This window comes from Falco punctatus, assembly GCF_963210335.1.
Source record: "Falco punctatus genome assembly, chromosome: 1".
Classification (NCBI taxonomy): domain Eukaryota; kingdom Metazoa; phylum Chordata; class Aves; order Falconiformes; family Falconidae; genus Falco; species Falco punctatus.
The window spans coordinates 89,424,178-89,439,631 of NC_137580.1; the positions used below are offsets into that span (position 1 = coordinate 89,424,178).

Genomic DNA, 15,454 nt, shown 5'->3' on the forward strand with positions numbered 1-15,454 from the left:
TAAGCTGAACTAGGTATTGTGAGCACAGTGTGAGGAACAGTAGGCTCCTACTTGGTTTTTAACCAGTACAGTAATAAAATAAAGCAAGCAAAAATATTTAAGTTCATTTATAAAAGAAAAATGCCATATGTAGGCTAAGAGAATGTATACATCTATTCCATCCTCCCCTGCTACAAAAGGGGCAAAAAGTCCTTCCCGTGAGCTGAAAAATGGGTTGAAATGGATTATGTACCCAGAGCAGTCTGGATGTCACGCAGGCGGGCAACCAGGTCCTGCACGTGACGTCTCTCTTTCAGTCGTGCTTTGGTGAGAGTGTCGATCCTCACCTGCAGCTGAAAGCAAAGACAGTTGCATAAACTGTAAAGCAGGACGGCGTTCAGGCTTTTTGACAGCAAATGAGCTTGAGCAGCCTTTGTATTACCCCATGAAGAACAAGGTAAGTGACAGGGCTGTGTCACCTGGCGAGAGCTAGAGGCAGCAGTGCAGTACGCGCACGCATGGCGGTATAAACCTGGGGACAACCTGGGGACCGAGCAGTGCAGGTGCAGTCACTGTAGTGTAGCTGCGCTGTCCTGAGAAACCACAGAAAAAAAACTGAGCCTGCTGTGGAGCTCAGAAATAGCCTTGGCAGGGCCTGTTTGAGCTGGAGGTACATTTCTGAACCACGAGGGAGGTGCATCTACACAGCAGTGTGTGCTGCTCCCCGCTTCTGATTACAAGTTTCCCTGCTGTTGGCACTCCGGGAACAGCTTACTATGCAGTTCCTCACAACTACCATCAGCCTTTAGGTTAAGTGCACAGCATAGCGATGGTCACTTAAGTAACTCCAGTTTGTTTGGCACTTACACACCTGTTCCAGTTCTTCCTGAACTCCTTGCACACCATCTTGATCCTCTGGTTGCGTGCTTGTTTCTAGCCACTTCTGTAGAATCCGTGCCTGCTGCCAACAGGACCTGATAAAATGGATTAGAAGGATTCTTATCCCAATTAGTAGCTCAACAGTCTAAGCCAACTTAGCCTTGCAATTGATACTTGCAACTAAGACCCAATTTTTTGTCTTAAACAAGTGAATGGTAAAAGTTAAAAAAAAAAAATGCTGGAAAGCAGAGAAACCTGCCTGGAAACTGGTGTTTCTGTTTCCTACTCCTAGTTCCTGACTTCTTCCGCCTCTGACTGTTGAATCCCCTCCAAGCCCCATTTTCTTTTGAGCATTTTTGTAAATGTTTTCTTGTTCTAGCAGAGAAGTGTTCAAACACCAGCCATATTGTTTTTTAATTGACAGTTGGAAAAGCGAAGCCTTTACTCATGATAAAAGAGCTAAAAGTTAAATTTCAGCTTCTCTGCCAAGTTCATTTGTACTGCCTTCAGATTACACCCAACGATACCCTTGTCATGCTTTCTCCAATAGCTGCCAAAGGTATAATTAAGCCACTTGCTAATTACAAAAAGTTGCACATGTACTCTCTCCCACCTGGAGTGACCTCTGAAAAGAGAACTCTAGAACTTTTCTCAGTTTCATTCACAGTTCTGTTGTGAATAGATTGGTTATTTTCAAAGTAGATACAAAAAATGCAGTATTGAGCTGGCAGCACAGAGAAAGGCTGGCTAAAGGGGCTTCTCAACATACCTGAGTTCCTGCTTCCTGCTGAAGTAGTACTGCATCTGCTGCTGGATGCACTGCAGTTCAACTTCCAGCTTTCTCTGCGACACCGGTTCTTGCCTGGGACAGTGCTCGCTTCCTTCCCCTTCAGCTGAATGGAAGGCAGAAGGCGCAAGCAATGGAACCAGAGCAGACTGCCGCTGCTGCTTCTTATGAAGGGAAGTCAGGTTAGCAGACAGGGAACATTCAGTACTCCCGAGCCCTTTTCACACATTTTGTCACCCTGAGACATGGACCTATTCGCCCAAACGATCAGGGACAGTGAGGGGGCAGGAGTCCTGACAGCGTTACAAGCTCTGAAGACTCAGATTTAACATACAGAAAGAGGTAAGAAATGTTCTGCTCTAGTGAACGGTTTAGTACTACAAATGCCGTTCTGGCCTACTCGTGATTTAGCTTTTTACATCTCTAGAACTCAGTAGTGAGTCTGGCTGGTGCCACGAACACAAATTCCATGTCCTTACGTCATTAAAAGCACCACACTCAGAGGCACTTAGACACCACTGTCCCCTTTACAACTACACTGTAAGTACAGAGAAAACGTGGAGAACCTTACTGAGTGAATTCTTCCTTCCTGCAGTGAGTTCTGCTGCGCATTCAGCCTCGTGTACAGGAACGCCCCAGCACTTGAGCGCGTTCCTGCTGAAAGGAGCTGGCCCCTAGCACTTCCCATCCTTCAATCCCTACAACAGGGCTTTAGCCCCCGATTCAGCAAAATCCACAAAATTATTTCCATCCCAAAAAGGAATGACCGATACTCTTCACCTCCTGATGTGGCATACAAGACTGCCTTGTCTCCCTTAGGCTTTGTGGAGCTGACTTGCACATATTAGAGGAAGACACACAACTGCTATGGTTTTGATCTGAGGACCTACCTGCAGCCTGGTGACTCCATTTTCCCACCAAGTCTTCAGGTGACAGCAAATGCGGCTGCAAGTGTGGTCGCCACTTCTCCACAGAGGCCTGTTGATAGTCTTGGGAAGAGGCTCCTGCGTGACCACTGGCAGGCTGGCCTCCTCTCTACAAGGTCAGAATGACACTGGGGTTTTTTCCCTCAAAGGGTTTTCTTGAGTAAGCCCTACAAGCAGGCTGCACCTGCCCTACCCCGTCCTACTCCTGCTCAGACACCCCCTATAGTCGCTGAGCCCCTCATAAAATACCACAGAAGAAGCAGAGCTTAAGACGTTGGGCTCTTTCATTTCGAGCATGGAGGTATTTCATCAGATTAATGCCTCTCATTCTGCGTGGAACAGAGGAGCTTAACACAGAAGCACCTACCTGCAGGTGAAGCAAATTTCAGTTTTTGAGATTCAGTCATATCCACTGCTCCTAAACCAGGTTACTCTTAAATGCCTGTAATCTAGTTGGCAAACTGTGACTGCCCCGAGCTATGTGAAGGAGCAGCACCCTCAAGTCAATTACTAGGAAAAGCATCCAGCTAGGAAGGACACAAGACCAGGAAAAAAGGCACGAATTACAGTACAACACACATGTGGGCTGGTCAGCTAGCGAAATACTGCTTCAGACTGGTGGCAAACAGTTCCTGGGCATCCAGAGCCAGTTTTGGTCAACTTTTCAGATGACAACTGGCTCAGCAACCAGATGGGCAGGCCAGAAGAGTCGGGGGAAAAGCCAGCAACAAGCAGCATTCCTGCTGATGGTAGCCCAGTAAGCGCACTTTTTCCTTTAGCAATACACTCACCATTCCTGCTCCAGCTTTCCTTTGGGGCACAAAAGGTGAAGGAGACCACGGCTCTGGCCTCTCAGCAGTATGGTGCGTGTTGTGTGTCCACAGCGGTACCGACAGGGGAGCAGCACGTATGAGAGATGGACAGGAATGAGCGGTATTGCTCATTTGAGATAGACATTTACAGGCACTTTCTTCCATCCGAGGTGCTGCCACCAAGTCCCCAGTCTGGGCAGCACATCTGTTCACAGGTGTTTGCTGAAAGGGCGCCTCTGACCTGTAAAAAGAGGATAAGGTCACTCTACATTGGTACCTGTTAGTCTTGTGCTTTGCAGTCCGTGCAAAAACGGGGAATCTTGTTACTCCCTTGCATACAGCTTTCCAGTTAACTGCTTTATTATGCAGGGGAAACCCCACTTTAAAAAAAAACACAAAAAACAACAAAACCACCCCCAAACCAAAACACCACAGCAGTTTAAAAACAAAAAAAGCAGCAAAGCAGTTAAGATGTCCATTACTCCTACCTGCCCTGCTCCAAATTCTCCACGTTAATCCAGGCCAAAACGATTTCTTTAAAGCTGTGAATTCAACCCATTAATAAAACCCTGCCTTATTTTGGTTTGGGGACAAGAGAAAGAGAGCAGCAGAAGCAGAAATCCCAGATGGGTTTTGACAGGAAATCTATGGATGTTTCCCTTCTCTAAAGCTAAATACAGAACAGTTTCACCAAAAAAAGTTCACTCTAAACATCTGCTTAAAAGCAATTTCAGCTTCTCTATGAAGAGCAGTTTCAGTTCCCTCACTTTCAGCGCTAAGTGACACCATAACTAAAACAAGTGCAGAGCACTCAAGACCATGAAAGCACTGCTTAGCTGAACGATTTCAGCAGCACAGACCTTTTGGGGAAAGTACAACAAAAAAAGCATCTCCTTTCAGAGCAGCAAAATTCGGCCAAGACAGAGAGACATACTCAGTTCTGGCTCTGCATTACTAGAATCATTAACGATTCCCCAGCAGATCAGTTAAATGCAGACCCAAACCTGTTACGCAGCAAATACAATCTATGAGCCAAAAAGCATCCTGCACAACTCTAACTTTCCAGTTTATGTGGCAAGATTGACAGAAAAGGAAACTTTACTTACTACGCCCATTAATTTTGGATGTAAGTGATGTGCCTTATTTTTCTGTTAAAATCTCTCACTAATGAAACAAAAGGCCTGGATTGTCATTAGTTAAAATTTCTGTTATTCTTGTCTGCTTCATATAAGAAACCTGAGGTTTTTAAGGTCACTATGGCCTTTGATAGCATAGAGCAACGCACAAGCCCGTAATTACTGAATGTTCTGTATTACAGAGGTAAGGGGATTTGAGGGGATAAGCATAGTGTAAGGCCCACTGTAAGTCACCCTCTTTTTCTTTACTTTTAAACCCAGATTTTCTACCTCATTAGAGGATGTGCCAGCAGTTCTTTGCTTTCTAGAGATTCCAGAAGGAAGTCAGGCCTCTGTGGTGCTAACCTTGCTCGTCGAATAGCATTTCTGAAAAGAACAAACAGAACCAATAATGTCCCAGATTCAGGATTATTTTCAATTGGCGTAAGTTGGCACTGCACCTAAAGAAACAGTCCTATTCCATCGTTCATCCCTGCTCTGCAACAATCCCCTTCTACACAATAATAATTTTTAAAGCCTGAATGTCAACCTGTATTAATGTTGCTATGTGGTTCACCGTATGAATGACAAGGAGCAGTGGATGGAACCAAACAAGGCAGAGCTACTTTTGGCAGCAGTGTAAAGAAATGTGAAGCTGTCACCTTATTTCCCTGTAAGGCTCCCCTCCTGGACTGAGAAGCTTCATGGAAGATTCTTCCTTGCAATTGCTCCACGAGCAGTATGAATTTTTTAAGGAATAGCTTCCCCAGGAGAAAGAAAGGGGCAAGAAGAAAGTTCAGTTCCTGCACAGCCAGGATCTTGGCATTTATAATTTCAAAAGAGCCTATACATTACTTCAGTGAGAAAAAAACCAAAAAAACCAGAAGAGCTTCAGTGACAGCTCTAGGTCACTCAGGCAAAACAAGCTCTTATGACAGTAAAAGTCTCATCACTCACATCTTTCAGATGTTTCTCTGTGTAACTGGTCCTACAACAAATGACCAGCGCTCCATGAATTCATAGCTGTATACTGAGAAGCACGTAGTGCATAGTATATAGCTTAGCTCATTCTACCTGTTGCTGATACATAAGTGTAAAGTCACAAATTCTTTCATTATTTGTGGGCTGGTGTATACATTATGCAGCAGCTCTTGTCTAACTCTGCAATGCCAGCCGTGTGATGCAGGGTCAGAGAAAGAGTTAGGGAAACTGCATGGGACTAACAGCCAGTGCAAAAACTTGGAAATACAAAAATGAGAGACAGATAGACTACATATATACTGAGCAAGACAGACAGACAACATACATGCAAAACTACATATATGCACTAGAGAAATGCTGGAGGGACTAGAACTTCAAACTCACAGATCACTAAGAACAGAGTCCCCACCAGCAGGGTGAAACGGTAGATGACTACATTTTGAAGTCCACGGCTCTTCCTCTGCTGAATGCCCTCTTGCCCCAGGGCTAACATCAGGTGTTTTAAACACCCCTCGCTTCTTCAGAGATGGCAGAAAAGAACAAGGCTTATTTAACTTCTTGGAGAGAGCCTTCTGTTTCCACAGCATGGCACAACGACACACTGACTGGTGAAGGTTGTAGGCTGCCTGCCAACACGAACAACAGTAGAGCATTTGATGGCTGAGAATAGGAAGTAACACCATGCCACCCAGGGAGAACACCGCAGAAAGGAACTGAGATTTCCGATGACCTCACACCCATACCAGCTCTCTAAGCAGGTTCACTGCAGTAACGTTTGGGCAAGGAGAATTAACTGGGTACTTCTGCAATGAGGTGGGCTGCACATTAGCAAACAGAGCAACTAGTGTCTTGAAAACCTGGAAAAGAGCTGGGAAAGCTGCCCAGGAGCAGGAAGAGAGCAATCAATACAGGCATCCCTATCTTCCTTTCCACACACAGGGCTGGGCTGACACTCAGAGGCAGAAGTGACACAACCCACATTTGAAGGTGTAAGTGGTGCTAAAGCTAAGACAGGATTAGATGCAGCCTCTGAGGCTTCATTCTAGCACAGAATTTAGAGACCAGACCTTAGCCGTACACAAAGGTTCCATCCAGCAACATTGCCTATGGTAGGAACTGGCCAGTTTTGAAACAGCTTAATTAAGAAAGGTTCACAATTACCAACACAAGTCTGAAGTGCTCTAGTCTCTGCTGAATGAAAGGACAGGCAAAAGCGTATGTCAGATCCAAACAAGAACCAAGATGTCAGCCTCCCAGATACATACATGCACACACACACAGAGTAGATCAGAGCAGACCAGTCCTAGATATATCTGAGCAATCACTTGTCTCTGTCACCTTCAGCTGGTGCTGGCCTTGGAGTTGTGCCTGCAACTGTTTCACGCTAGTGGTGTATCTCAAGACCCGGGTTACACCTTCTCTCAGAAGAGCAGTGTGGTGAGCTCCTGTGGGTTTCTCAGTGCGATCTTCCTTCTGCTGTTGCTCCTTAGCAAATCTGAGCCAAGCACCAAACACCTACAACACGAACAACAGATAGCTGTGAGTGTTACAGACAGGTTCCGGGCCAGGGACTCCCCCTGCAGACAGGAACACCTTCCCTTCCACTGGACAGTAACAGGCAGAGCTACAGCAACAGGAGGGCACTATCGCAAGGACAAAAGGACAGGGATTTAAGTCAGCTGAGGCTGGATGGGGAAAAACACGCGCAAATTTTTTAATCGGATAAGAGGATTTAGGGACAATTTTCCAGCGTCCTAAAATAACATATAGCACCCCAAAGATGAAAGGAAACAGATATTCAATGTGCACTCTTGCCGACTGCAGTCAAATCGGCAGTCAAGATCTGCACATGTGCAAATGTACCTGCCTGCCCCCAGCTCCCACAGACCCTCACCTTTCTCTGCAATGAAAGGGACCAGTGCCACAATGCTTGCACTGTCTTCTGCTCTTCCCATCGCTGCTGCAACAGCTATCAGGGGAAAAAAATTGCACAGCAACTAGGTCAGGAGTTTACATATCCCGTACCAGAAACACTAGCCAGAGCATCAACCAGACAGGAGCTGCTGGTGGAGCCACAGCAGAACAATCTACTCAGTTCACCCAGTATATATATGGCAAGGTGTCTCTTGTGCTAGTGGAACCAAAAATCCAGAAAACGTTTAAATAAATCTTTTTGGTCCTCATGTGTAAAATGGAATATGAAGAAGAAGGGATAAGGATACCTACCCAGGGAACAATTCATTACCTGTGTCTTCCAGTAAGAAAAGGAAGCAGAGCAAAGTCTGCGAGTCATTAGCTGATCTCCCTGTCTCTGTAGTAGCTGTAAGGGAATAAAACAGCGAGCTACTTGCAGACAAATCCCACTTCTCTAAGCCAAATGCTACTACAGAAGAACAGGTTCTAAACAGCCTTTGCCACCCTCCCTTTTCTCTACTGAGGCCATCCTCAGTATCTTAAGTGCCCTAAGGTGTAACGCCATTTGCAAATATCTACAAGCCCACCAAGGATCTCATTATCAGTAAGTGATCCCACACATGGCAAGCCCCGCTTGTCCTGTCTCATTAAGTCAGTTAGTTCTACCAAATCTTCTTCAGGCAAGACACAGGCATGTTCCTTCCTCCCCAACGCACAAGGCTGTCATGCTCCTCCTCAGCCACGACTACCATTCCCTTCACCAGGCGACATGACCTGCTCCTCCACACTGGAACTTGTAACTTCCCAGCCTGGGTCACTGGCTGGGAGGCTGCTGATCCTTCTCACCATTTTCTCAAGACACTGCTGCTGATATTTCTTCCATTCCGCCAGGTACTTGCGGAGCAGGTGCTGCTTGTGGTGCTGTACTGCCCTGTGCTGCTGTGCCCTCAGCATCAGAGACTCCCTAGTTAATTCCTTCCAGTGAAGAAACAGGGTCTGTAAACGCACTGTTAGAAGATAAATTAACTACTGTTGCAGAAGGAGACTTAATCTCAGAGAGTATCAAGTGATCAGCTGCCCTTTCAGACTGTTTCAGTTGTCAATACTCAGCACTGAGAGTACTCAGCACTAGGAAGGATTGTGAAACACTGCAGGTAATGGACAGTGAGCAGTGACTTGCAAGTCTTCCCTGCAGCCACTGACACTCTTTATAATCTTCAGGGAATCATTTGCCCTCTGTGCTTCAAAGTTCTCATGTCAAGAACGTGGCAGGTACCATGAAAATGCTTCTAGTGTTTGAGGGCCTTTCTGTATTAATTACTAGAGAAAGGCTGAAGCAGTAACTGATGATTACTTGCACTGCCCTCAAAACAGAGACGACTGAGCTTCTCACAATTAGTGATGGATAATTTCTTTCAGAAAGGGAGCGTTACAGTCTCTTACACAGACAAGGAACCAACAGAGCAGCTAAAGTCAAACAAGCAGCCTTCAACAGATCACCGAGTACCCAACTCATTCCCCGTTCTAGGGGGACGTCCTTTGTAGGCTTAATAAACCATCCAGTCAGATGTACAGATGACACAAAAGACTGCCCTACTAAGCCACGTCTTTCTAAGGGTTGTGCACAGATAACTAAATCTTTTGAGAGTTTAGTATCTCCAACCGCTCACCTATATCCAAATGTTTTCTAGCCTCCATCACAGCTATCGCCTTCTGCTTACGGCAACACACTTGTAGCAAGGCAGCGTATCTCCACTGTAGCAACACCTAAAGATACAACGCAAACAAGAGACAGAAGACTGACACTGCAATGTTCTTTGGTAGGGGAAGCAACACACTGCACGTTGCTGGCACCATAGCCATTTCCATCTCATTTTGCACATAAGGCTCAGCAAGACAGTGCACATTTCCTACAAATGAAATAAATCAGTATTTCAAAAGGTCCCCCTGGCATTTTTCAAGGCATTCTTCTTTTCCATCCATCTACCTGCTCCCCTCCAGGTAATACTACAATGCTGTATCATACTACTGGTTTTCCCTTCCTTCTAGGAAATGGGAAGAAAGAAAGGACAAGAAAAAAAAAACACGAACGAACTCAGAGACAAGTTTCAGAGACACCTGTAGGAGGAGTAAAATGGCATTCCAACTTTTGAGACCTTTCTTAATAGTGGCTCTTAGATTAAGCTTTCGGTCCTTCTAATTGCATTACCTAACCCTTGCCTGAACCAGCATTTGTACTTAGACCTTGGGATCTGCTACACAGAGCCTACCTTGGACAGGATTGCTCTCCTGTAGTGCTCATCTGCCAGAGTAGTTGCCTTAGCTTCACATATGAGAGCAAGAGCATTTTCTCTCCACGTACACAGAAGCTGTCTGAAGGCAAAATATATAAAAAATTAAAAAACAAACAGAAGCCACTAAGAATGATTCTTACACAGTCATTTGGTACCTTCCCACTCACAGGAGAACCAAAACCAGCTGCCTTTATAAAGTCAATCTTGCAAATCAACTTCTGCCCCTTCAGGTCTCTGCTGAAGAGAAGGCAGTACAAACCAGAACACACCCTCGAATCCAGCTTCCTAAGCTGAGTCAGTCAGGCTCTGCAAGTGCCTCCAGTTGTACAGCATTAGAACAAATGAGGTAGTTAAAAGCAACTACAATCAATACAAAGTGATATTATCTTTAATCGCTCTCCTCATTATAATGCAAGACAGCCTCTGTATCTTCCAGGCTGTTTTAATTTTAATATCACAGCAGTCAGAATCCATGCACTGCATGGAATGGTACAGTTTGCTGTCTGCTTATTCTGTCATGGGACTACACAGAGATTAAAAAAAATGTTAAAGCAAAACAGATGGCAATCTAGAAAGGCTGACTTCTTAGCTAGATGACCTGCACAGAAACAGCAATGCATGGCACAGTCAATTCCCAGCACTAAACACTCAAAAATTTACAAAGATGGCAGTGAAAGAGAGTGCTGGACTGCAATGCAGTCACTTCTCTCTCGTGCTGCACAAGGAAACGTAGGCTTACCGCAGCTGTAGTCTGGTGTGCTGTTTCTCCTTTTCAGCTACCTGGTATAGGATGCACTGTACATTATGTTGGTAACTCTGCAAGAAAAGCAGTGAGAAGTAAAATTTCCCTCAACTGCCAACATCTTGGAGGAGAGAGGACATTTGGAAACTCTTAGCAGCAGCGTAGGAGAGTAGTAGCAGCAGTAAAGTAGAAGAGGATAAAAAAAAAATGAGGTTACAGCCACTAAAATTGAATGCTGCTTTTCTGAGATGAACAGTCATTACACGCTAGATCATGCTAGCTATTATATACACCCTTCACCAACGCCACAAGATTACATTGGTTCTTCTGCTCTAAAAAGCAATGCTAAAGCTTACACAACCATATCTACAATAGCCTCCATTCTACCTTGCACACTTGGTGTGTAAGTGCCCAGAGTGCAACAGCACGGCAGCCCTTCAGTTCTCAGTCAAACACTTAAGCACACACAGACAAGTCCCTCGAAGAAAAGGACATTCCCTCCTACCTTCCAGGCTCTCAAGGTCTTGCCCAGTAATGTGTGCTGATAGTGCGTGTCTGCTTGCACCAGCTTCCTCCATTTCTCACGCTGATGTCCCATGTACTATAAAGGGTGGGCAGGGTGGGAGGGGGTTAGATATGTACACGTGATGGAGGGAAAACAAGCAACAGCAGAGAGCAGAGGAAAAAGGACTGTTCCCAGTCTCTGGGAAAACTTCAGCCCTTTACCTTCCTGTAATAAGTTTTCACTCAAACTGGTGCTGCGCCCTGCTATTCCTGCAAAAGGCCTCGTTGAAGCTTTTTCCCCTGCCCTTTCTAGGAGTCCTCTTGAGGACTCATGCAATTCACTCAAGTTAACAGCTCTGGACCAACATACTAGCATCAAATCTAAAATTTTTCACAGATTATCAAGACACGCTGCAGGGCACATCTGGTACCTCACATCATGGTAAGGAAAAGGCTCAGCATAAAAGTGAAGTGCCATCTGATAGCGCCTGCTACGACTTGTACGTGACTACAGGCCACGCACCATGGCCTTGCTGCAAACTCCTAACTTCAGTGAAGTTTTGAGAAGGTCATACACAGGACTTCCGAGGGACAACTGAATCACACTGACTCTGGTTACATTCTCAGGTAAATCTCCTGAACTGTAGTCCCATTCCTACTATACCTAGACAACAGAAATCAAGTCCAAGAACTCCCTCTCCTCCCTACACAATTCCTGTTCCACCCACACTGAACTGATTTTATCCACCTGGAAGAGAGCTTAGGAATGATTAGCATTTAAAATAAACAATTTAATTTCTAGCCATATGGGCACAAGCAATCTGAACATAACAAAAAGGATTCAAGCTCTTTCCCATCTGTTAAATCTCACCTCCCTCCACTTGTTCCAAGTCTGCTGCAGACATTTTGAATCGTGAAATCTTAAGGCTTGCACCTCCTTGAGCCTCCTATAAGAAAAATAATTTAATTATCTCTTCTATAATGAATCCACATTACTGAACCCCTCTAGCACAGACCTGAGTTCACACTTGCTACTTGCAGTAAGTCATTTACCAAAAGACAACCTAGTAGATTCCAAAGCACAATTAGGGAGTCAGAATCACTGTGAATTAAATCCTGTTTTGACAAAAGTAGGTCACCACAGGGCCAATCCAAATAATTCTCCCTTCTAAAAAAACTTCTTACTCTGTTTTTCTCTCCTGAGTATTTTGCTTCCACAGACAGAAAGCCTTTAGCAGCAGCAAGCTACTGTAGTGATCTCTTGCACGAACCAAGCCCTCTTGCTCCTCCAAACGTGCAGTGGTTCTTCTACGCCAGAAGCACCAGAAGCAACGCAATAGCTGCCTTTCAAAATGAAGCACAGCCTATAATGAAAGAAGGTGGCAATGAATTCATGACAGAGGCCAGTTAAAAACAACAGAAGACAATTCCTTAAAGCTGACATGCACAAAACTGTCCAGTATTTGTTCTCCTCTTCCCACGCTGAATAGCAACGGACATGTCAAAACACTTTTGCTGCAAGTTTATGTGAATGTGCTTTACAGATACCTATTCACATGTGGATGGAGAAACCGTTACCAGAAAACAGCAGGCCAAAGAGGGTAAAAATACAAATTGATAAGCAGCATGTGAAAGACTCCCAAGAACCGATAAGCTCCAGAAACCAGTCCTGTTGAACTCACAAGGACTGATAATCTCAGAACACCACGAGTCAACCATATCTGCACAAGGCCATCCACACACGCTACCATCAACTATGAGTTCTGTAACTCAGACCATACAAAAGGCAGCAGTAGATGCTTACATATAAAGACTACAGGATTATATATATACATCTTAGGAAATGATCTCTAAAGGGACTTTATAGACACCAACCCAGAATCAATTAGACTGTCAGTACAACCCTGCGCTTCTTAAATAGGTTCGGGTTGCCTCTTTATTACTGTTATTGTCTCAACCAGGTAACCATGAAACAGAGAGCATGAGAGAGAGCGCGCGCATTTATGAGTGAGGGAATAAGTGAATGAACTGTGCGAATAGTTATCCTCTGATAACAGCTCGGATTTATTTATTAATAAACAGCTTAACTTTAAAAAGGTGAGTAAGTATCAGTTGTTATCCGTTTCCCCTGACTTGATCCCCCACCAGGGACAAGCGAATTCACAACACCCAAGTCCATCTCATGCTAGCTCGTGTTCACAGACAGTGACTAAGAAATTATTCCCTCCATTTCCTAAGCAAGGCCAGGTAAAAGAGTTACATTTACCCTCTTCTCTCCCATTCGGTATTCTTGCTGCTTGCAGGTGTTCAGCAACCATGTGTCAAATACCTGTCTCATCAACACCCTCCTGCAAGCAACAAGGAAGAAAGTCAGCACAGGAAAGAATCCCCTCAGAACAGAGATTGGTTTTATGAACGACAAAAGACCAATCCATCTCCAACTCAGTTACTTCACTTTTCAAATCATGCAAGCCTTGTTTAGCAATGAGGCAGCTATATGTCCCCACTATTCTCTAGGTTAAAAAACCAAACAATTTGTCCCCTGAAATCTTACCCAGAGTATATGAGACCAGATTAATGAACTTTCTAAAGTTACCAGAACTCCCTGCTTTTATTCAGATAATTTGAAAGATTTGTCTGACTTCTGACCAATTAATTTTATTTATAAACACACACAAAGAAAAAAGTATATAATAACCTTTTATTTCTTCTCCACTGTAAACAGTCCACTCCCTCCTCCCTTGGAAATATTTTGAAAACCCTACTCTACTTTTGTTCTTAAAAACAAAGCAAACATCATGACAGGACCTGAAAAAAAGTTCTAACAACAAATAACAAAGAGCAGCGTGGTGTGATCTCAACACTGGAGATTCTACCAGAGCTTCTTTTATGAACAAGGTCAGGTTGCCCTCATTATCAAAGCTTATTTCTCTCTAGATGAAGATAATACTTTCTAGTTTGCCTCCTCCCCAGGGATGCACAAGAATGCTCAAACAGTATCCCAAAAATGTTATTTATATTTGTGATTGAGCACTATACAACTCTCTCACAGAACGAGCACACAGTAGAAGCATTCTAGTCCAGAAATCAGAGCTACAGCCTAGCAGAAACAGCACGCAGTTCAGACTACATCAGTTATTTCCAGAACTCAAGTCACGTGGGCACACTAATTACACTGTCAGCAAGCCTCAGCTCTTCTCGAGTCTAGAAAGGCCTAAAAAATATTTTGGATTCTTACCAGGTAATTTTCAGTAGGTAGCTGTTACAGCTCATTACAAGTTTATAGGTTGGTAAAAAACATGAGTTAAGTAAGTCTTCCTGGAGGGTACTGGTAGTTGCCAGCAAGAGTGTCTTTGATCTGTAGACACTGACAAATCTCAGCTGATGGCTCTTCCAGCAACTGGGGCACTGACTTGTGAGACAGCACCTACACGCATCAGAGACCAACAGGAAAGCTGAGTTCTGGCAAGCTGCCACGAAAGTTTTACTTGGCTCTGGTTGGCAAGCAGCCCCAGACCTCTGAACCAGGAACACACTTCTTATAATTTGTTCTTTTGTGTTCAGGAAATAGGATTTAGTTTATACCCTTTCTAAAGAGAAAAGATTTCACAGAAAAAACATTCCTGACCCACGAAATCAAGGTATGGCTACAGAACCAACAAGAGCCTTCAAACCATCTGTTCACCCCTTCCCTGGTGAGACAGGCATACGTCACATTGCAGCACTTGCATGCTGCAACTCATCTTCACTACACCTCCTGAGTCATTTCTCTCTCCTTGTCTCCAGAGGGTAAGCTAATGCACCACAGCTGCACTCTCACACCAGTTGGAAAAACTCTTAATTGCTTGCAGAAATGCAGGTGTCTCATTACTCAGCCTGCCCTCCAACCCTGTTTGTGAATCTCCCAAAAGCAAGCCAATATCCAAGGCAAAACAGATTTTCTGCAGCTTGCTTTCAACTGCAAAGCCAGATGACAGAAAGGTATGCATCTACAACACAGGGTATGACCATTCTCTGCCAACAAAAGATGCAAGGTCCCAAGTCTACCAGGAAAGAAGATTCAACATTAGAAACCACTTTTTTCCCTCAGCTTACAAAGGAAAAAGTCTCCTAGGAAGGGACTCATTTTAAAAGCCTATTTCCAAACATACCACTTCCCAAGGAAATCAAATTTTTTTGTTAGTATTCTAATACAGGAAATGGGAAATAGGTTTTAATAGCATCATAAATCACAACTCTACCTGGACAGTCAGCACTCCATCCCTGAATAAGAATACAAGCCCAGGCAAGGTCTTTAAGGCATCTCAAAAAAGACAAATACCCTTTTTTATCTCCTCTCTCAATCAGTATTTCCACAACGAACAAGTACACACTCTTGTAACTCCTGCGCATATCTGTGCCTCCATAATATGCCAGTAAAAGTAGTTAGTAAGATATATCATTACTCTGAGACAAAGGGTACTGGTTGAATTTTAAGAGACGATGAGAACCCACAGCATCCATTTAACAGAAAACCCAAGC

The 15,454-nt window shown here is 44.2% G+C and overlaps 1 protein-coding gene across 7 annotated transcripts in view; it reads right to left on the reverse strand.

Moving 5' to 3' along the window:
- Positions 1-92: 92 nt before the first annotated feature.
- The window catches only part of SFI1 (SFI1 centrin binding protein), a 31,964-nt gene continuing 16,602 nt past the window's right edge, over positions 93-15,454 (reverse strand). For 4 of the 7 annotated variants that reach the window (XM_080391654.1, XM_080391655.1, XM_080391656.1 and 1 more), the window contains 18 exons: positions 13,200-13,281; positions 12,119-12,297; positions 11,805-11,880; positions 10,935-11,030; positions 10,427-10,503; positions 9,664-9,766; positions 9,064-9,160; positions 8,240-8,400; positions 7,725-7,799; positions 7,374-7,448; positions 6,818-6,994; positions 5,864-6,105; positions 4,790-4,885; positions 3,363-3,624; positions 2,536-2,680; positions 1,628-1,751; positions 851-953; positions 93-332 (listed from right to left, as the gene is read on the reverse strand). In XM_080391654.1, coding sequence (XP_080247780.1) covers positions 225-332; positions 851-953; positions 1,628-1,751; positions 2,536-2,680; positions 3,363-3,624; positions 4,790-4,885; positions 5,864-6,105; positions 6,818-6,994; positions 7,374-7,448; positions 7,725-7,799; positions 8,240-8,400; positions 9,064-9,160; positions 9,664-9,766; positions 10,427-10,503; positions 10,935-11,030; positions 11,805-11,880; positions 12,119-12,297; positions 13,200-13,281 — 2,278 coding nt within the window. In that variant the 3' untranslated portion in view covers positions 93-224. Of the gene's footprint in view, positions 333-850; positions 954-1,627; positions 1,810-2,535; positions 2,681-3,362; positions 3,625-4,789; positions 4,886-5,863; positions 6,106-6,817; positions 6,995-7,373; positions 7,449-7,724; positions 7,800-8,239; positions 8,401-9,063; positions 9,161-9,663; positions 9,767-10,426; positions 10,504-10,934; positions 11,031-11,804; positions 11,881-12,118; positions 12,298-13,199; positions 13,282-15,454 lie in introns of those variants that run through there. The other 3 variants (XM_080391659.1, XM_080391658.1, XR_013928804.1) reach the window with 3 other exon arrangements.